We start from the raw sequence: 22934 nt of genomic DNA, 5'->3' as shown, positions 1-22934 counted from the left end.
AGAGGGATTTTCCTCCACTGGCATGGACCTATATAGTCCCCCCTCTCTTCCAGTTACCTGCGGGGTGGGAATATATCAGTGTCCCCTTGCTGACCTGTTCTCCAGCTGCCACAGAAGAAAGTCACTCCCAGGCTCTCTAGCCATTAAAGGGGCACAAATCTTTTCCAACAAGCCAGACAATGACCCCCGCAACTTAATGCGTGATAAGGTCATTCTCTCTAAGTGATAAATGTGTGAGTCAATACAATGTCTTTCTAATGCTATGACTTGTCCTCTTTCACCTATGTCCTTGGTACCACCCAGACTGGCTTCTGCTCACAACAGTGAACTGCCCTTATTCAGCCTGTGCACTGAACGAGGCAGAGTTTCTATTGAAAACTAGTATGTGAACATGTAATTAAAGGTGGTATCATAATGCATATGCCCAAAGGGGCAGAATTAAAGTTGCACAGGAAATTTGACATTTCCTTTCTTTTGAGTGCTTGACTTTGCAACCTAAATGTAGCTTATGGGATGTAATTTCCTTTTTTTCCTTTTTAAAAAAGGAAAAACATAAAAACAAAGTCTAATGTGCACAACTGCAACATTCTATGATGCATCATCATAGGGGTTCATCATTGGGGTTTCAACCCTGAGTTTTCAGCACAGACTTCTATCACTTGAGCTACAGGACTACCTTTGTAAGCTGTCATCAGAAAAAAGCCATTATCCCAGAGCGGGGATATGTTAATGATGCCAAGTGCTGGGTATAGTTGGAGAAGGCCTGGCCTGTCTCTGTTACCTTACCCCCAAATTCATTATCAACCCCAGGAATGAAGGAATGGTATCAGCTAGCAGAACTATGTAGTTATGGTGTAATGATGAAGAAGCTAATCTGCAGCACATTCATAGTAGAACTCTGGCCAGAGCAAATGGTGTTGGACAGCGACATGACACTAGAAAAACCATGATGATGTCTAAAACCAATAAGTATGCCCAGCAGCAGCAGCAAGCCAGGATTAGAAAGGTCACGAGGAAGCAATCATACACTGTGTTAGGTTAGAAATGTTCATGGTACTTAATGGAAGAGAGAACTGCAGCAGAGGGAGAAAAGCAAACTTGGTACGGGGTGCATACAGGTTCAAGGAAAGCTCTAAATGTTTGCTGATGCTTTGGTCTACCCTACTACAGAATGCCATCCAAGATGCTATTTCCCATTATTGTCAGTGAAACGGCCATTTTTAGAAGTGGACATTCATTCCCTCATACAAGACAATGCAGATACAGCCTCTTTGAAGATACAGCAAATCATAGTATTCAGCAGTTAGTCTAACAGTGACTTAGGCCATGTCTTTACTACAAAGTTAAGTCAACTTTATATACGTCGACATCAAGCCTCTGATCTAAGCAAGTCAATCTTGCGCGTCCACACCACGCTCATTGTGTTGGCGGAGTGCATTCTCACTAGCAGTGCTTGCATGAATGAATGGAGCACTGTAGCTGTGGGGAGGGCTTTCAGTGCTTTATGGGATTAAAACATTGGTGCAGGTGGTTATGGGAAAATGATGTTAGCGTCCCATGATGCACTTACCTCCCACCATCCCTGAAATCAATGGCAAACAAACCAAGGCTTTTTCATCCCTTTTCTCAAAAGCCTGGGTTAGCCACGGACACCATAGCATGATAAGCGTGGACCTCACTCAGCTGTACACTCTTGTTGTGAGCATTACAAACACCTTGCATCTTATTCTGCAGTATTTCCACAGCTGAGACAGGAGCTGCCACACGGAACAGTGCGATGTCATGCAAGCAGCCCTGCTGCAAGCCATAAAGCAAAACAATTAGCGATTGTTAGCAACAGTAAAGCCTCAGCTGAACACGGTTGAGCACCATTTCTGATCCTGGGAAACAAGCACTGACTAGTGGGACTGGATCGTTATGCAGCTATGGGATGACAAGCAGTGGCTTCCAGGAACTGTGTGCAGAGCTTTCCCCAGCCCTGAAGTGCAGCAATACTAAAATGAGAGCTGCTTTGACAGTGAAGAAGCGAGTGGCGATAGCTCTGTAGAAGCTTGCAGTGCCAGCCTGCTACCAATCAGTGAGGAATCAATTTGGAGTGGGTAAATCTACCATGGGATCTGTTGTGATCCAAGTTTGCAGGGCCCTCAACAGACTTATACTAAGAAAGGAAATGACTCTGGGCAACGTGCAGGACATAATGGATAGTTTTGCCACAATGGGGTTCCCTAACTGTGGTGGGGTGATAGACGGAAGGCATATCCCTATCTTGGCACCAGATCACCTTGCAAAAGAGTACATAAACCAAAAGGTGTACTTCTCAGCACAAAACCTATGCACCACTTGTTGCAAGCGCTGGTGGATCACAGGGGCCATTTCACCAACATCAGAGTGGAATGGTCAGGAAAGGTTCATGACGCGCACATCTTAGGAGCACAAGTCTGTTTAGAAAGTTGCAAACAGCGACCTTCTTTCCAGACTGCAAAATAACCACTGATGTTGAAATGCCAATCGTGATCCTGGGAGATGCAGCCTATCCCTTGCTTCCATGGCTCATGAAGCCATACACCGGCAGCCTGGACAGCAGTAAGGACCAGTTCAACCATAGGCTGAGCAAGTGCAGAATGCTGGTGGAACATGTCTTGGGGTGTTTAAAGGACTGACGATGCTGTTTGCTTGCTAGACCTCAGTGAAAGCAATATCCCCATTGTTGTTTCTGCCTGCTGTGTGCTCAATAATATCTGTGAAACAAAGGGAGAAAAGTTTCCATCGGGGTGGGGGATTAAGGCAGATCACCTGGCAGCCAATTGTGAGCAGCCCGATACCAGGCAATAAGAAGAGCACATTGAGGGGTTCTGTGTCTCTAAGCTTTGAAAACGAGTTTTGGCAATGAGCCAGAGTAATGCGACAGTAATCTGTGTTGTTCCTTACCAAACTGACCCTTCCATGGCATTTTCTCCCCTGTAAACTCCACCCCCACCAATCACCATGCGTGGAATGAATAAAGAGCCTTTTCTCTGCAATCTGTTAAGTAGTATTATGCACACAAACACACAGACAGCAAAGAAAAATAAAATAACCTGGGGGAGCAGGGCTGATAACACTATGAGGGGAGAAACAAGGAAAGCTTGCTTACAGATTCACTGCAGTAACAATCAACGGTCTGGGACTGGGCGCCTTTGGTTCCCTGAACCCTCCCCTGGCATAGAGTGCAAGGGATATTGAACTCTCCCTCCCCAACCCCACCTCATAGGACATTCGGAGTGGAGGATTAAGAATCGGATGATGATGGCAGGAAGTTCAGCATAGGCTGCAGAGGGAATCTAACCTCCAGCTGCCTTTCTTGAAGCTCAACCAGATGCCTCAACATATCTGATTGCTCCTTCATAATCTTCAGCATCTCATCCTGTGTGGCATGCTTTTGTTCCCGACATGCTCTTCTGTCATCTCTGTCCATGTCCTTGGACAGTGAAATCCTCCATGCTCTGAGCTCCATCTTTTCAGTCTTGGAGGTGTGCATTAACTCATTGAACATGTCCTCCTGAGTCTTCTTTTTCCAACTTCTAATCTGGGAAGGTCTCTGTCCCGGTGTGGAGGATGCGCCTACGGACAAGGTTTCAGCTGCAAGGAAAACAAAGCACAAAGAGAACCATTGACAGTGCATACATTGTTTCTGGTGCAAGGTTGATTATTTTTATAAAATAAAAATACTTCTTAATACACTTCACTGGAATTCACAATGAAATTGCAATTGCTAGCTGTTGCAAGAGTAGGTTTACTGCTCCAACCACGGTGAGTATGGCCATGAAGCGTGGGCGACAGGTCTTGTGCTGATACTTTTGTGAAGACATCATTGGGAGCACAGTTGGGCACTTGAGAAATGCCCTCTTTCCCCTAGCAACCTGGATGGTGCTTGAGGACAGGCACCAGTGTAAAGACTCCCAAATGGTTTGTTTTTTCACAAAGGCGGCACTGGGTTGCGGGTGGGGGGGGGACAAACAGGAAGCTTCTCCCCCCCCCCCCCCGGTTTTCAATGTGGCTTGCAATACACAGTGATCTTTTCCAACCACAGCAATGGCACTTTAGGGAAAGCATGAAGTGTGACCCAGATTTCACCAAAGGGGGGAGGGATTACTTGTATTTTTCTGTGCAAGGACTTGCATTGAAAACTTCCCCGTTTTCCCTAGGTGACCCTAGTCTCCTGAGGTCACAGAGGTAGTAAGGGAGCAGATGCTGCAAGCATCTGCGTAGAGACCTGGTCCTTATGCTGCAATATGATGCAATGATGCTAGCAGAGTTAATACTGGAGTGGTGCAGGAAAGTGTCCTACCATGGTGGAAGAAATAATGCAGCACTTCCCAGAAACCTTCTGCGAAGGATTGCAGAGTACACCCATGAAAGCTTCCTAGAGATCTCCATGGAGGATTCCCGGGCCATCCCTGTCCACATAAACAGGCTTTTTGGGGGAGCATTCTCTGTATAGCTGCTGTGGCCACTGATACCTAGTACACATACTTTTTTATTCAGATTAAACATAAAGAATAATAGCCTGTAACCCCTACAGCTTGATTGGAAATGTGTAGTTTCGAGAGGCACCTTCCCCAGCATTACTCTCGGCTGTCACCTGGTCCTGTGAAGGGATGGGCTCCAGGGTTAAAACAGTTCTTGGCTGTCAGGGAGACTGGATCCTCCACTTGCCTGCCTCCCATTTCCCCCACTCCTCCTCTTCCTTGTCAACAATGTCCTCCTTGTTGTTGACTGAGGTGGCCTGGGACTCCTGGGAGGAATCCACCTGCCTTTTGGGGTAGTGGGGGGTCACCGCTGAGAATCGCATGCAGCTCCTCCTAAAAATGGCAAGTCTGTGGGGCAGAACCAGAACAACTGTTCATCTCACTTGTCTTCTGGTATGCTTGCTGAAGCTCCTTTATTTTCACATGGCGCTGCTGCATGTCCCTGATGTAGCCCTTCTCCCCCATGGCTTTTGTGATCTTGGCATAGATGTCAGCATTTCTTCTGCTGGATCGGAGCTCTGCCTGCACAGACTCTTCTCCCCACACAGCAATAAGATCCCCCACCTCCTGTGTACTCCATGCCGTAGTGTGTTTGCGGCCTCAAGTCTCCGTGTTCAGCTGTGCTGGTGAGCTCTCCATGCTGATCAAACAGGAAATGAAAATTCAGAAGTTCCCCGGGGCTTTAACAGGGGAGTGGCTGATTCCTGTGTACCTGGCTGAAGTGCAGTGGAGCTGAAAGTGCTCTCCAGAGCAGTCACAGCGGAACATTGTGAGACACCTCCTGGAGGCCAATTCATTCTAATTATACAATGCAGCGTCTAAACTATCCCCATGTCAACCCATAGATGTCGAATCAAGTGCTTTACAGGCAACTTAGGTCTGTGGATGGGACTCAGTAGTGTAGACACATACATTATTACATTGACTTAATGTGGCTTCCTAACATGACCCCTAAGTTTGTAGTGTAGACCAGACCTGAGTAATCTTCAAGAGAGAATCAACTAGTCCAAATAACTTTTTCCTTCTGATGCAGCAGACCTAGGAAAGAATGGAAACCGTGACTATATCCACACTTGTCCAAGATCAAAAATACCTACTGCTTGTTATAGATGAGCCTCTCACCTCCAGAGCGCCTCCATGTGTTCAGATGAAGCATTGCAGGGTTTTTTCACTTTAGTGCCCTGGGACAGAATTTACTCCTGTGTTCACATCCTATCCACTATTGTAATAATTTTGTACAAGGCATGTTTTGTCAGATATAATTTGAAAATCGATGGTCAGTATCATCCTGGCAAAATGTGTGTAGCAACATGGTATATAAAGTTATACGATTTCCATGTATGATGTTAACACATGTTCCAAACCCCACAGCCCTGCTCAAACTGAGGTTGGAAAACAGGTCTATCTTAAACAAAGGAATGTGTGTCCTCTTTAATTTGCATGTAAGCAGTAAACAGAGTCATCAAGCAGGAAGGGAAACAGAGAAAGCTCAAATAGATGAGAAAAAGCAGCAGGGAACATCCTTCCACCTAGGCTCTGTCTCCTGGTGCCAATCTGGAAATATTTTTTTCAAGAGAGGGACTGAAACTATAAAAAGGAAGGACAAACATCTGGGTTTGTGTCTCAGGCCTCTTGACTTTGGATAGTTTGATCTTCCTTTCCTCAGGCAGGCATTCCCACACAGCCCTCTTCCTGGAGCTGGTGTTTGAGTCTCAGACTTCTTGCACTGGAATAGTCAGCTGCAAAGCTTTTGCCAGCTCTCTTCAGCTGAACACTCTTTCTTATTAGCCTTTCAATATGGAGAGTTCAGTGGGCCATCCTTCTCTTGTCAGTGTCTGCCCTCCCTGCAAAGGAGGAGGTAGCCTTTATGCTGACCCCTTTCTCCAAATTTTTCAACCCTGAATGGTTGGAGAAGTGAGGAGCCTTGAGCCTGACAGAGTGGGCAGGACCTGGTCCCTGGCTTTTAAAGAAACAGTACCTATCTTTCTCCCAATCTCTGCTTATTCATGGGACTGCTTCTTCTCTATCTCTATCCTCCACAGGTCCTTATATAGTCTTTATTGGGTCTTTCAAAATCTGTAAAGGGCCATGTGAGGCGGTGGGGTGGGCTGAGCACTGGGCACTACTGCCCTTATGGCGAGGCCACCCTGTCACACTTGGTCTTAGCGGAATGTCAGGACTGTCTTGATGACCAGATAGCCAATGAGTTTCCTTCATATTAACTTCAAGAATTTCCTATTAATGGGAATGGCTGAATTAGTAAGGAAGTCTGGAGCTGGGTGGCTCGCATACAGCAGTGCGGGAGCTCTTCACAAATCATGAAAAAAATTAAGGAATTCCCAAGGATTGTTTGAGTGCTCAGAGATTTGGTAACCTGGATGGTCTATATGGCCTCAGATATTGAACCAGATAGACATCTACATGTAAACACCTGCAATCAGCTCAGTCCATAGTAAAGGAGTGCTCCTGGATTCCTCAATGACACTAAGCTATCACACAGCAGCTTCCATGAGTAATGCATACTACCTTTGGCTTGCTGGAAAGCTCTCTGTTCCGTCTTAACAGATGATGACCAGACCTCAGTTATGTACGCTTTTCTCATCTCCTGTCTGGAATACAGCAATGCTATATACCCTGGCGTGGAGCCATCAGCCTTTAGGAAACTCACACTGCAACATTCTGTAATTGTTCTCCTAACCAACACAAGCTACTGCAAGCACATCAGACCTATCCTCTGTTCTCTATACTGGCTTCCATAGAATAAGGACTCAAGTTCAAGGCCCTAGTCCTTATCTTTGAAGCGTTCAATAGCCTGGTCCAGGCTATCTAAAAGATTGCCAAAAACTCCAGGATCAGGAAGCATGGTTGACGGTTCTGCTTCTCGGGCACAACGGGACTCTCTACTACAAGGTTTATGCTTATCTATGCAGTAAACAGAGTTTTCTCAGGGACCAGTCTGAAAATATTGAATGAACTCCCACAAGAACTAAGGACCATCACAAACCTCTCCTTCCACCTATACAAAACACTACACTGAAAACAATTATCCTCCCTGACAAGAGGATGAGAGAGAGAGATCAAACCATGTGACAGATGATAGTCACATTGCTTAATGGACGACTGGAAGGCGCTCAGATATTACAGTGATAAGGGTTGTAGAAGAACCTCTCTAGAATAGAATAGAATCTTCAGTAGGTATAGATAGGTCTAGCTCATCAACTGCTTTTGTATCTCTCTGTATGTGTATCTCTGACTTCCTGTACCAGCTAGCCATGGGTAACCTGGTGATCTACATTGTAACAAGCATCCTGTCTGTAACAGAATAATAAACCCCAGAGAATCAATGTCTGCCTCTTTTTAACCAGAGGATCAAGGACTGTTTCATATAATAAATTTCCATAGGAGAATGGGATATGGACTAGAGGCTAGCTTTAACCGAAGACATGCTGTTAACAAAGTGGTTTTCCATGGAAGGAAATGTTTTGGTTAAAAAGGAAACTTGTATACTATAGAAAAGCAAATGAAGTCTGAATCCTATAATTCTAACAACAATTGGAGAGTTTTTTTGTCAACTAGAAATATTTTAATGTCACTATAGATTCTGTGAACTTCAAACTAATGTCTAATCAGTCAATATCATCTTCCTAAATTATTTAGTAAATGCACAAAGATAGATCAGACGTTTGATAATACCAGAAGCTCAGCAGTGGGTAAAATTGATTGAATGCACTTTGAGCATGAATAAAAGAGTTTATGATTTATTGACACTCTGCAGATTAATCTGAAGCCACACTGAGCAGTGAAGCAGAGTAGTAAGCTTGATTTGTAGGAACTTTAAGAACAACCTGACAGGAAGGAAAAAGAGTTTGATCATGCTTCTTGACATAAAGCATTTTTGGTAGTTTCCAGTGATTTTGTAAAGTGTTACATGTAAATGATGGAAGTTGTTTTGTGATGAATCCTTTAATGCAGTGCCTATTGTGGTTCCATTATTCAGTTTAAACTATGAAGCCTATCACTTTAAAAATATTAAAGAAGGTATAGAAAATTGAAAAAAAATGAGTAATCCAGATTTACCATATATTATAAAGTTGGTAGTCAAAATGATATGTTAATAATTACTGTATATGGCTACAAATTGGTCATTCATCGCTGATAATACAAATTAATCAGATTTAGCAATCTAACCCACTTATGAACCCCATCTTTAAATTTTACCTTGTGATATTAAAGGAACTTAATCCTGACATGAACATGAACTAAAAACTCACCTCAAAACATCACTGAAATCTGGATTTGGATTTCGTGACCTTCAATTCCATAGCTTTTCTTTCCAATTTTAATCCAATGTTTTGTTGTGAATGGGCCTGGATAAAAAATTTGGATTATTTGTGTTCTGTTTACATAAATGGGGTTTAGATAATACTGAGAGATTTGTGTCAGTTTCCAATGAATTTTAGATTTTAGCTTGTTTATTCAACTTGTACTACATTAATCGGAAAATATACAAGGTAAATCCATTGTAACAAGTAATATGGACATAGTGATCATGGGAGCAGTCATGCAATAATAGTTATTAAAAGTGTTTGATAAAATATATTTTAATTTCTCTCTTTTGTTGTTGCATGAGTACGTGGTGAGGCAGCATTGAAATGGTGATAGGTGAAAAGTTATCTTTACAGAGGATATATATATATATGAGATCCAACAAGAATATCTCGTATTTATGTTTTGCAAATGCATAGTTCTTCACAAAGAGGGATTTCACACAACATGCATAAAGCTTCAAAATACCATGGCAAAAAGACCAACTGAACTCAATTTCTCTAAACAAGTACCACACTGTATACACAATTAAGCAGTTTAGCTGGGTCTCGTAATTGAAAACAAATATTTGAAAATCCTGCAGAATATTTCCATTTCATGGATCATCGTGAAAAATGTAGTATTTTTGTTCAGAATTTGTTGCTGTTCATTTGCTTTATAAAATAATATAAAAGAAAACATTTTTAAATGGAAATATGGAATCAGTTTTGCATTTTCAGAATAAAATAACAATTGCAAATTTGATACATGATATGTCATAACATGAACTTTGTCTTTGCATAGCAATATCCACACAAAATGTTAGCTTCATATCTGAATGCAGTCTACTAATGCAAGAAAAATAATGTATATTACACATGGTCACAATATATAACAGAGCAAAATCTCCAGATGTAGAATGTAAGAATAAACAGGAACACAGCGGGTAAGTTTTAAGGAGAATGATTGAACACAAGGAAACTCAGAGGCTCAGGGAGTAAGTTTGATTTTTATTATAAAGGTCAAGTGTCATAGGCCAGAGAGAAGAGACAAGTCTTGAAATAGGATTTTGAAAAAGTCAGGGAGTTAATTAAGCACAGAGAGGCTGTTCCAGATGATAGAGCAGCATGAAAGAAGAACATACCACCAACTGTGAAGAGACGAGAAGGGAAAACAGAAAGAAGTGTGATATTTGAGGAATATGCAGACCAATCTGGAAAATAAACAGGTGAACTCAGAAAACTGGAGTGTGACTCAAAGGAAAATCTTAGTGACTGGAGACCATATTCAGACCTTGTATAAGTGGGTGCAAACCTGTTGACCTGAGTTTAGCTGTACTGCTCATACCATTTCTGAATTTGGCCTTTGGAGGAAGATTTTGTTTCTTGTTCTGGAAAAGACAGGAAGTTAAAGAAGATATTGGGAAATGGAATTTTATATTCCCGTTTCTAAATACCATAGAGAAAAGATATGACACTTTGTTTTTTAATTAATTGAAATTCAGGAGTGGGGACACAGAGACAACCACAGATAGCTGGCCAGCAAGTCTAAATATAGTGTCTATAGCACTGGCCATCTGGTTGCAGGCACTGAAAATTGCTCTTCTATGGTCCAGCCTCACCAGCTTGTCTTGAAATAAAATAGTTTTCTTATGTTCTGGGAACTGTGGTTCAAATGATCTACTGTCTTCCCAGATGACTATTATTATTTACATAAGAATGGCCCTACTGGGTCAGATCAAAGGTCCATCTATCCCGGTATTCTGTCTTCCAACAGTGGCCAGTACCAGGTGCCCAGGAGGGAATGAACAGAACAGGTGATCATCAAGTGATCCGTCCCCTGTCATCCACTCCCAGCTTCTGGCAAACAGAGGCTAGGGACACCATTCCTGCCCATCCTGGCTAATAGCCATTGATGGACCTATCCTCCATGAATTTATCTAGTTCTTTTTTGAACCCTGTTATGGTCTTGGCCTTCACAACATCCTCTGGCAAGGAGGTCCACAGGTTGATTGTGCGTTGTGTGAAGAAATACTTCCTTTTATTTGTTTTAAAGCTGTTGTCTATTAATTTCGTTTGGTGACCCCTAGTCTTGTGTTATGAGAAGTAGTGAACAACGTTTCCTTATCTACTTTCTCTACACTAGTCATGATTTTATAGACCTTAATCATATCTCCCCTTATCCGTCTCTTTTCCAAGCTGAAAAGTCCCAGTCTTATTAATCTCTCTTCTTACAGAAGCTGTTCCATACCCCTAATCATTTTTGTTGCCCTTTTCTGAACTTTTCCAATTCCAGTGTCTTTTTTGAGATGGGGCGACCACATCTGCACACAGTATTCAAGATGTGGGCACACCATGGAATTATATAGAGGCAACATGATATTTTCTGTCCTATTATCTATCCCTTTCTTAATTATTCCCAGCATTCTGTTCACTTTTTTGGCTGCCACTGCACATTGAGTGGATGTTTTCAGAAAACTATCCACAATGACTCCAAGATCTTTCTTGAGTGGTAATAGCTAATCTAGACCCCATCATTTTATATATATAATTGGGATTATGCTTTCCAATGTGCATTACTTTGCATTTATCAACATTAACATTCATCTGCCATTTTGTTGCCCAGTCACCCAGTTTTGAGAGATCCTTTTGTAGCTCTTCGCAGTCTGCCTGTGTTTTAACTATCTTTGGTAATTTTGTATCATCTGCAAATTTTGCCACCTCACTGTTTATCCCTTTTTCTAGATCACTTATGAATATGTTGAACAGCACTTGTCCTAGTACAGACCCTTGGGGGACACCGCTATTTACCTCTCCATTCTGAAAACTGACCATTTATACTTACCCTTTGTTTCCTATCTATTAACCAGTTACCGATCCATGAGAGCACCTTCCCTCTTATCCCATGGCAGCTTACTTTGCATAAGAGCCTTTGATGAGGGTCCTTGTCAAAGGTTTTTTTGTCTTTTTCAAGTGGCCAGAAATCTTCTAGATTCCTGCCAGACAAGTAAAGACATAGCCACAGGCCAAAAGAACATACCATGCTGAACTGAGGTAACGCTACAATGTCTTAGCAGATAAGATTGGGGGAAGAGGAGAAACACAAAGTAGAGCAATCATGCCATTTTATTGTCTGTTAGGCACATACATCTTGATGGTTAATGATTTGGGTTCTTCTGAAATTATCAGCATTGTTCCCCTCCACACACACAAATGTGCAATGAGTGATATCTAAAGGAGAAAGTATGAAAGGCTACATCCTTAGATTTCATGCAATCAGCATGAATAGCATTTAACAAATAATACACCATAGAAAATATGAAATAAAAGCTCCATTACTAAAAAATTAAGATTTTTCTGGTTTTGGAAAGCTTGTTAGAAAGAAAACTAATATTTAATATAATTTACAACCCCATTCTGAGAAATCAGGATGCAAGATCTGTCTCACAAGCTGAGGTATGGTCAAACAGTCTTAAAGAGATGGAGAAAGCATGAGACTGCATTTTGGTCTGACTTTCTGTTTCCTTACGCCTAATCTCGTCCGCACGCATCTTGTTTGGAGGACTACATCAGATGGTGAAGAGCTGTACAGAAAGAAAACAAGGCAGTCAGAAAGTGATGAAAAGACCAAAACATTGAAGGAAATGGAGATTTGAGCATCATCAGCATTGAACTTACACTCAAGGCTGAATTTAAAGTTAATGTGGTTACAGGCAATCATAGAGGTAGAAAAGAAGAATTGGCCAAAGAATAAGCACTTGAAGGCACTATTGTGGAAATGTCACATGAAAGAGGAGTATTTAATAACAATCACCACCACCACCAAAAGCAAGAACCAACAGTAGTTGGAGAGGTAGAAATGAAACCAGAACTGCTAAATGCCTGAGAAGTTCAACAAACAATGCCAGACTGGGAATGTCATGCTTAACAGTTTTAAAAGTAAGGTCCCACCAAGGTCAGGATGGATGATAAGAAGGAGTCCTAGTTAGAAAAGCCAAAAAGGTAATTAACTATGCATAGAAGAACAATTTCAGTATGTTGGAAAGGGAGGAAGCAATCAAAGAAGTTGGTTTAGAAGAGGTTTTTAGATATACAAGAACATAATTTTTTCCAAGATCATACAAAGAGGGAACTCTGGAGATGAACAAAACTAGTGGGGAATCTTACTACTCTTGAGACATCCGCAAACATGATAAAAATACACACACATCTAAAGCGCATGCTGTGCAACATCAGTCTCTGTACAATCAATTTGCTAAATTCCTTTTCTATCAGTAAACTGCAAAACCTGTTACTACATTTCTTCCAAACCTCTTGCACCTTTTAATGCAATAATTTGGTCCCCACTGTAAAAGTTTCCATTTGCAACCATAAAAATTTCTAGATATTCTGGGTAATCAGAAGAAAATTGCATTCCCAGTCACCATTGGAGGGACAAGGAAAAGGTTTAAAAAAATCCCACAAATGAAAACAAAATGAAGTCACTGAATTCCTTTTTCTAGCAACCTTTCAACTCTTGTTCATCTCCTTCTCTTTGTGGTTCTCCACCAACTCTGTTCCCTAGCTTCCCATGAGACTGAATTCATCCTAAGTGCAGAGCTCTGCTCAGACCTTGGGAGGGGGAAGAGTGTATCTCTACAAACCTGCACCGCATAGCCTTAGCAATAGTTACAGCAACTGAAGGGCTGATACAAGAGGCAGCTGTTCTACCTCCACAAGCTTTATACCAGTGGAGAGTTCATCTATGCGGGGAGAATTCATTGCTGGTAACCTTCAGGCAGAGCACTGGCTCTGTGGCTCAAAGGGTATGTCTACACTGCACGCTAAGCCCAGGCTCTTACTCAGGTTTGATCTCAAATCCCCCTTCTAGCCACACACACATGACTATGATTTCAATCATCACTCATGCAGGACCTTGGTCTTAGGATCTGCTTGGCGGGTAGGTCAGAGCCCCAAGTCCCTCTGTGACTTGAATGCAAGTCTTATAATTTTGCAGTGTGGACACAAATCTAGCTGCAGATCTGAGTCAGAAAGTGAGTGTAGTGCAGTATGAATGCTTTGGCACGGCTGTGAGACCTGGATCCAGCAACTGTAAATCCAGATTTGCAATGCAGCATGATACTCAGGTGTGGGCTTGGAAACATGAGTCCACAAGCCCTGGTCCCACAGACCTATGTTTACAGTGTAGTGTAAACATTTCCAAAGTGGCTTGAATTGACTGGAGACCACAACCCTGTCCCCTGTTTCTTCCATTCCATGTGATCATTATTGAACAATAAAAATAAATTACCAAAGTGAAGACGGTAAAAAAAAATGTGGAAGAGGTGAGAATACCTGGAATAGTCACAACTCTGACATGGCTTTTGGAGACCATTGTGAATCCTGGCTGCTGTATGTAGACCATAGTTTGGGACACAAGGCAACAATCAGCACATCATTAGAAGTGGGTGGGGACCAGAGTTTTCATCCTGTGAAAAAATTTGCATTTCGAATGTCATGTTTTAAAAAGTCAGTTTCATCAGCCAGCTCCTTGGCTACCTGGTCAACTCACCATCTGGCAACTTGCCTGCCTGTTAAGTGGGCAGCCCAGGGATCCTGCTGCCTGGGAAGCCAGGAAGCCCAGGGAGCTGGTTAGCTGAGTAAGTATTACTAAGGAAGCAGGACAACCCAGGAATTCTGGCCATTTAGGCAACTGGCCAGGTAGGTAGCCACCACTGACTGGGCTGGGCAACCCACCCACTTGCAGGCAGACAGCTGGGGAGCTGTCCAGCCTGCAAGCGAACTTCCCAGGTAGTCTGGGGTGGTCCAGAGGCCTGCCAGGCAAGGAGCGGGGCAGCTGGGAGGGCTGGCAATAAACTGGCTAGCCTTCCTGATGGGTTTCCATCAAAAGTTTTTCTACAGAATCTAATTGATAGAAAGTTTTGATTCAGCAAATCAGCATTTCCCAACACAAAACTGTTCTGCTGGAAAATTCTTGACCAGCTCTATTCAAGATGGGTTAGCATTCAGAAGTTTATAGAGTATTGTGGACCTGGCTATTTTAAGCTCCTTCCCCAATTTTCACCCACAAAGAGTGGTGCCATTTGGTTTCTTGAAACACTTCTTAGCCTGAGCGTGGTTTTCTGAATTAGGATTTCAAAGTTTACTTCTTCCTACTGTGGAAGTTGCATACCATCCTGAAGTTCATGCTCTCTGTCCGTAGGGTTTGGCCCCGTGGCTCAGGGATTAATGCACTCTCATTGGAACAACTTGAGCACTGGAATTTCCTCCCTCATGCATTCTGCCCAAATCCAAGTTTGGAAATTATTATTTTTAAGGGTACAAGTCAAGATTTGTTCACGCTGGCTTTTTCTTAATTTGTGCCCTTAGCCCAAGGGTATTCCATCAATAAGACAGGTGAGTATGTTTGTGCTAATTGCTAGACAGATGTTGATTTTAATGTCTGTAAAGTGCTTGGCTATCATGAACATAGAATATCAATAACACAAATAAACAGCTTCATTTGTACTTCTTCCTTAACTTTTAGATTTTATTTTTCCCTTGTTGTTACATTGAAGTCCTTTGCTTAACTGCCCAGCTAAGTCATATACATCAAGTCTGGGAAGGATTTGTTTCTCCATTTAATGTTTTACTTATAGGAGTTACAAGTTTATAGATACCAGCCCCTAGTGTTATGATACTATTTTAATTTAGAAGCAGATGACCGTTATTTCACTGTAAGCCTTTTCACAGATTTATAGAGTCATAAACCTGATGGTGCTTTAGGGATGCTTTCAAAGGAGAGCAATGAGAAACATTAGTGGGAATGTTTGAAAGAAAAGTGTTGCTGGATAGTCTAGAAGTTGTTTCAGATTTGTAATAATTTTGGTGGTGAATCTGAGTGCTTATGCAAGTGACTGATAGTGTAGCCATATGGCATATTGTGTATATCTTCCACGGAAGCTTTGCCAGCATATCCTGCCAGTACTCCTCAGTTCTGACAAAAAGAAAAATTGTGTATGCAGTGGTGGTGTAGCCATGTCAGTCCCATGAGATTAGAGAGATAAGGTGGGTGAAGTAATATCTTTTGTTAGACCAACCTATGTTGGTGAGAGACAGGACCGGCTCCAGGCACCAGCTGAGCAAGCAGGTTCTTGGGGCGGCCAAGGGGAAGGGGCAGCACGTTGGGCTCTTCGGCAGCAATTCGGTGGTGGGTCCCTTGGTCCCTCTTGGAGGGAAGGACCTGCCGCTCAATCGCTGCCGAAGAAGAAAGTGGCGCAGTGGAGCTGCTGCCGATCGCAACCGCGGCTTTTTTTTTTCCTGCCGTTTGAGGTGGCAAAAACCCTGGAGCCAGCCCTGGTGAGAGACACAGACATACTGGGAAAGTGAGTATGTTTCCCAGACCTTAAGAAGAGCTCTGTGTTAGCTTGAAAGATATTAACTCACTCACCTTTTCTCTCTAATAATAATAAAAAAAAATCTTGACATTCCAATCCAGGCTTGCCATAACCAAAGACTAACAGTTGTGCCATGTTTTTCCAACATGGGAAAAATGCTCACTGCTGCCTAAATTGACCAAAATCACCTCACATGTTAAAGGTTATGGCCCAATTGAAAATAATAATCTCTCCCTCACTATACAGTACTTTTTTTCATTTACTAATAATATCTTTGTGGGAATTTTAGTAAGGCACCATTTTACTGTTCATTTTGCTTTACACCAATTTTGCATTTTTCTTTTTCCTGTTTGGATAGAATTCCTTCGCAGCCATAATAGCCTGTTTGATAATGATTATGTGTGTAGTTCTATGTTTAAACAATGTTCTGAAGGGGCTCTGAAAGTACTCTTTCAAATGCCCCAAAAGCAGATAGCTTAGAACCATATTAGAAATGCAAAGTGTTGAAACTTGACAATAGTAATCAGTTTTGCTTTGTTTCTAAAATAGTCGTGTTCACCTCAGTAGTAAACATATTTCATGTATTATAAATATCTTCCTACATCACTAGAGTTGTTCTATGTTCATCTATGCTCTTATCTGATTACCTAAAATGTTGAGAAGGGACATCAGTCAACACCACTGGAAAAATGCAATGCCTAGCAGGCTTTATGATTTTAGAAACAAGATAAAAGCTTTATGACTCAAAGAAAACAATCAAATCCTTTTTTTGTAGCCACAAGCATCATATTTACTTAAAGGATTGTGACTATAAAAGCAAATATCTCTTACAGGAAGCCAGGACAAAAGCTGTCCGAGAACAGGGTAGTAAATAGCTCTGAAATTGTTTTCTCTGCTTCATTTCAAAAGCTTAAGGCTAAGAATGTTTGACCTTTTACAAATGGAATGGTTTCCTGCAGGTCATGGTGCTGTACTGAATGCTGATGGTTATGTGGAACTTGATGCAATCATCATGAATGGTAAAACTCTCGCTGCTGGCGCAGTCTCCTGCATCAGGAACATTTCTAATCCGGTGACATTTGCTTGTTCAGTCTTGGAAAAGGTAGAGAACTTTTATTTTCTTCATCTGTGCAGTTTTAGTTGTAATGTTTCTTGACAGGGGGACAAATAAGATTGTGTAATTGTTAAAAATGATCCAGAAAATGTAAAAGAGTCAGGGAGAAAAATGTTAAGCTAAACAAATAATCTAACTAATCACATCTGTTGTCAGGCATTTGTCACCATGACAAATTAGTGAAATATGTAAGGTGTTTCAATTAAAAATTATATTATTATTTTAGCATTAATAATTTAAATTTTTAATGAATTTTATGCTGATTAAAGGCCAAATCTTGGTCCCACTGAGGTCAACGGAAGTTTTTCTGTTGACCTCAATGGGATCAGACTTGGCCTTAAGCATAGACAATTTTTATTTTTTGGTTTGTTAATATTTCCTATGTAAGCTAATGCTTTCTTCCATACTGCCCCTGCTTGTCTTCCTTCAAATTCCTCCTGCAGACTCACTCCTGCTGTGAAACCTACAAAAATCAGCCAGCTGATGTTGACTAGGTTGTGCAACAGTTAAGGAAATATTTATTTATTTATCTATCTATCTGCATCATGACCCCTGTCACTCTCTGATTGCAACTAACTGTGGGAGACACCAAATCTGACAATATGCACTGAGAACACAGTAGAAATAGACATAGATGTCATCATAAAGGGCACCTAAAGTCATCAGTTTCAATGTGGAAGGATTCTTTGCAGAGAAGGCTGATGTTCTGTCTGGTATAAAAGTTTATATCATGCTTGCAAGAAACAGAGAGAGAGACAACAGCCCCAAACATCCCTGAAATGTATATTTCTGTGAACATAAAAAGCAACGTCTGTGGCAGCACAATACTTGAACTAGACAAAAGACAGGTGAAAACCACTACTGCAAAATACTGTGGTACAATGGAACTCGATCAAATCTCAGTAGTTTCTGTTTACAAGCCATCAGCTGAACAGTTTGCATGGCCAGCCAACTTTCTCCTGTCAGAATAACCATGCCTTGTCATAGGGGACTTCAGTAGTCACAACACCATCTGGAATACCCCAACAATGACAATAAGGAAGAATTTGAGAAGTGGGCAGCAACAAACAACTTGATCTTGCTCTGTGATTTCAATGATAAATATACCTTCCAAAGCATATGATGGAACAAAGAGTACAATCCCAACGTACCCTTTGTTATTCATCAAAATACAGGCAACTTCAAAAAGGAGGTCATGGCAGCAATTCCAAGGTCAAAGCATAGACCAATGCAAGTGCCATTAGAGGCTATAGTACAGCCCAGGAAAACAAAGTATCTGCTGCTATTCAGCTTTAGAAAGGCTGACTGGGAAGGCTTTACCTCTGAAATGGATTAATCCATTGTGATATTACTCTGGCACATGAGTGTTATGGAGAATTTGTCTCCCTGTTGTGGAAAACTGCCCCAAGTACACCCCTCTGGGACACTGGAAATTATTTGTACCTGGGCTTTCAGAACAGATCAGAAACAATCTAAAAAAATATTCAAAACTGTTTGACTTGGATCCGTTTGATGAAGAAACCATTGGACTCAGGAACATGCTTATATGAGAGAATGGAAAGGATCACTGTGACCATTACAGGGAGATGGTTGCAACAACAAACCTGTGTTGTAATAATAAACTAAAGCCTGGGCTAACATTTGCAAGCTGAACCCTGATGGACAAAACCCCAAACTCATTGCCACAGTCTCTCACAGACAAGCTGCACACTAACTCACCATAAATGGTAAGCCAGCCACAAAGTAAAACAGGAAAAGAACAAGTTAAGCAGGAATGTTGCCCACTCCTCAGATAGCAAAGTGCACAATGAGCAACTCAATACTGAGACACTTATAATAGCCATGGAAACTCTGAAATATGGAAAAGCAACTGGACTCAATGGTGTATCTAATGAATGATTACTGCATTTTGTCACAAGAGTGCAGAATTGGCTGTCTTTAATTCTTGCATGGAGACAACACAGACCCCCGGGCTGTGGAGACAGGCCAAAGTGATTGCACTAATCAGACCACATAGAGACCCTAGCTCTGGAAAGAGTTATCACCCAATATCCTTTTCTCAACCTACAAGCTATATGCACGGATGATCATGTGTAGAATAGAGCCAATAGTGGAAGAGCAGCTGACTGATGACCAAGTCTATTTAAGCCCATCACATTCATGCTAAGGCTAAGTTGCAACCCATCTCAAAACATCAAAGATAGTTTCTCAACCTGCAAAATTACAGGGTCAGTTTTTGTTGATCTATCAGCTGCTTATGACACCATGAACCATTGTGCACTTCTACTGAAATTGACAAGAATTCTGAGAAAAAGCAAAATGGTCCAGGTCATCTCCTCCCTGCTTGAGAATCAATATTTTCTTTTGCTGAGATGGATGTTCAGAAAACTCAATGGCATACTCAACAGAATGGATTGCCTCAAGGTTCAGTGTTATCACACTTGCTGTTTAATGTCTACAAAAATGACCCACCAGAATTGCCTGATGTGTGAAGATTCATTTATGCAGATCACCTTTGCATCACCACCCAGTCAGAAAGATTGGAGGACACGCTACGTGTACTCTAAGTGGTTCCCTGAATGTATTTGGAAAATATTATCTCACATGGTTCTTGAAGAATGATATTCCTAGATAGACACAAGTGTGTTCCATTCACCTGAAATACTATCAAGCCATGTGAAAACTTCAGATATCATGGGACGGTAATCCTTGATTGCTATGAACATCAGGTGTACCTTGGGTTCACAGACTGAATGCTGACATTCAAGGAGCACATAAAGAAGCTGAAAAAAGTGAACTCCAGGAATTGTGTATTCCAGAAACTGGCCAACACAAAATGAAGAGCTGACCCTGGAACACTTTGAGCAGCCAGTCTCACCCATGATACTCAGCTGCATAGAAATATGCCCTAGTATACTCAAGCCATTCACATATAATTGATACTGAACTCAATGAATCCATTACTACCATAAGATAATAATCCTGTATGTTCTCAGAGGTTTCATTCCATAGTATATGGAGTTGTTGGAATTAATACTTTTCTTATTTCACATTCTGTATTGTATCTTTTATGTAAATTACTGTATTGGGTTCTTGGAAAATATATACATGTAGATTTTGAGAAATCCAAAGAATGAGATAATGTGAAGATTATATTTATTACTCTATGAGGGGAATAGGTCAACATTTAGAAACAAAAATGGCAAAATGGAAGAGAAATGATTCATATAATGTGTTTATAAAAATTTATTTATAGAAAAATACATAATAATTAGGTGGCTGATGTAAGAGGGATCCACCTAAACAAAAACTTGCTTCAAAATATAATGTGCTGTAGCCTCACCCCAACCCTCCAAGAAATATTTCCCTAGACAATTTTTATAATTATAATTAAAGTTGTTCATTACTGTACTAATTACTCAGTGTTACTGGTACAGTATTACTGTACAAAGAAAGCACTTCGAATAACAGTTTACTGCTTTCAGTGACTTCATAAGCTAGTGTCATAGTTCACACATCAGATATAATAAGCATTCACATGAAATGAATTGATAGACAATCTTCTTTAACTTTCTTCTTAAATGAGATAGTTAGAGATGGTCTTTAAGAAAAAATATTGTTCATACACTTAGACAAAAAAATTGTACAGTAAACAGAGAAAGATTGTTACTAGAACCAAATGGAACTAGTATCACTGCTCAAATAAAATGAGTGTTCTGGTGGCTGTTCTATTTCTAAGTTTTGAAAGTACATTGTTATAGCTCAAGTGCAAGTAAAAAATGATCCTTAAAGATTTTATTTTTATTTTTAATTCAGCTTGCCATAAAAGTAGCTTACAGAAAAAAACATAATTATAATTACATCAGCACAATTTGCATCTCTGTAGTTAAAGGGCTTCCAGCAATTTCTTTAAATACTTCTGTTTTTATAGTCTACAAAAAAATACATTCTGGTCATAATCTTCTATAGAACAGATCAGAAGAAAAATGCTTATTTTTGTAAATTAAAGTTTGAAGAAAACACATCAGACTCTTTAGTGATAGATGATCAAAAGAATAGAAATGCTTCTCATTCTCACCCCTCCTTTTTGATTTTTTACATTTTTTATTAGTTTTCAAAATATAGAAATATTTTTCCTAGCCAAGCAGTTTGATTTATAAGTAAGATGCACCAGCTATGGAAGGACTCAAGTTGCTCTGCACAGAAACACTGAGGATGTTTGTCTTGGCTCCATGGAAGTCAATGACAGTTTTGACAAAATTTCACCCTGGAACTTTGTGGGAGCAGGGGGATCCAGCCATGCTCGGGCAGCTGGCAGAACTGAGAGCTGGTTTTGGATTGTTATATATAATAATGTATAACAAATTGTACTACATTGTTGGTAGCTAAATATTGTGTTTATCAATAAAGAGGAAATTAGAGATGAAAGGAAAAATATAAAAAAATGGACCAGGCATTGATATTTTATGGGTATATGATTAGAAACAGGACCAAATTATTTGAGTTTTTGTTATTTTTCTACCTGAATGTAACTCCTACCAGGGGCTTGCAGTTTTTTCATTGCTGTAACTCAAACCTGACTTTAAAATCATCCATTTTAGTAATTACCATATACGGCTAACAAGAGCACAGCCTCTTTATGACAGATAAACAGAGCTTGCAATTTGTACTCCTTATTCAGGGAAGTCTCTCCATTGGCTTAAAAATGGGAAGAATAGCCATAAACCATTCTTTTTTTTTAAAGTGTGGATTATTGGCTTATCACATATGGGCTACAGTGTTATAGGTGCTGATACAATGATGATGGACATGGTATGAAACTTTAGTTTGGAGCTATTATAGTCAAGTAGATAAAAAATCAGCTTTTAAGAATATCTTTGCATTCATAAAAGACAAATGAAACCCATTTCAGTGTATCATTACACTATTTATAAATGTAAGTATATGTTTAAAAGAGTGCCCCCACACATTTATAAAAGAGCGACCCGATCTCAAAGCAGATCTTTATAGCCCCAGCCTCACCCCCACACCATCCTGTTTAAATCTCACAATTCTGTGGGTTCAGAACATGTTAGGCTGATGACCAAAATGACTTGGACCATCCTTCTCTGTGGTGAGGATGTGAGATGCTACCCATGAGAAGAAAGCTCATGTGATTCAGCATCTTGCCTTCTGGCTGTTTTGATTCCTGAATTTGTGGAAACACTCACTTTTCCATCACAATCTTCAGGGCTTTATAACCATAGTACCCTTTCCTGCACATCCCATGGCTGAATCTCCTTTCTGGCTGAACAAACATAGTTTTGTCAAAATATATGGTACCTAGGAGAAGTGCAGAATAACTTTCTGCCTATCCAAGTGGTAGTTTGCTGGTGAAGCTTCCTTTTCACCTGTGTTTCCTTCCCTGTTGTGGCCCAACTTCCCCAAAAATGTCAAAGGAGTAATCTGAACAGGAGAACTGAATCGGCTTCAGGCCTTTATACACAATGATTCATGAGTTTCCTTGAGGATACACCCTAATGTACTTTTCAGTACAGAGGTCATTCCAGGCCTAATTTTAGGAACACCAGGTTATAAAAACTAAGGTGCAGGTTCGTCTCTGTCTCTGCGAAGCTCTGTGCTGCACAGTCCA

At 40.8% G+C, this 22934-nt stretch overlaps 1 protein-coding gene across 3 annotated transcripts in view; it reads left to right on the top strand.

Annotated features, from left to right (window-relative positions):
• The window catches only part of LOC120401495 (isoaspartyl peptidase/L-asparaginase-like), a 227252-nt gene that overhangs the window by 44207 nt on the left and 160111 nt on the right, over positions 1-22934 (top strand). For all 3 annotated transcript variants that reach the window (XM_039531576.1, XM_039531577.1, XM_039531575.1), the window contains exon 3: positions 17148-17290. In XM_039531576.1, the coding sequence (XP_039387510.1) occupies positions 17148-17290 (143 nt within the window). The remainder of the gene's footprint in view (positions 1-17147; positions 17291-22934) is intronic.

This window comes from Mauremys reevesii, linkage group 3 (genome assembly GCF_016161935.1).
Source record: "Mauremys reevesii isolate NIE-2019 linkage group 3, ASM1616193v1, whole genome shotgun sequence".
NCBI classification, from domain to species: Eukaryota; Metazoa; Chordata; order Testudines; family Geoemydidae; genus Mauremys; species Mauremys reevesii.
This window is presented reverse-complemented; position numbering and strand designations above follow the sequence as displayed.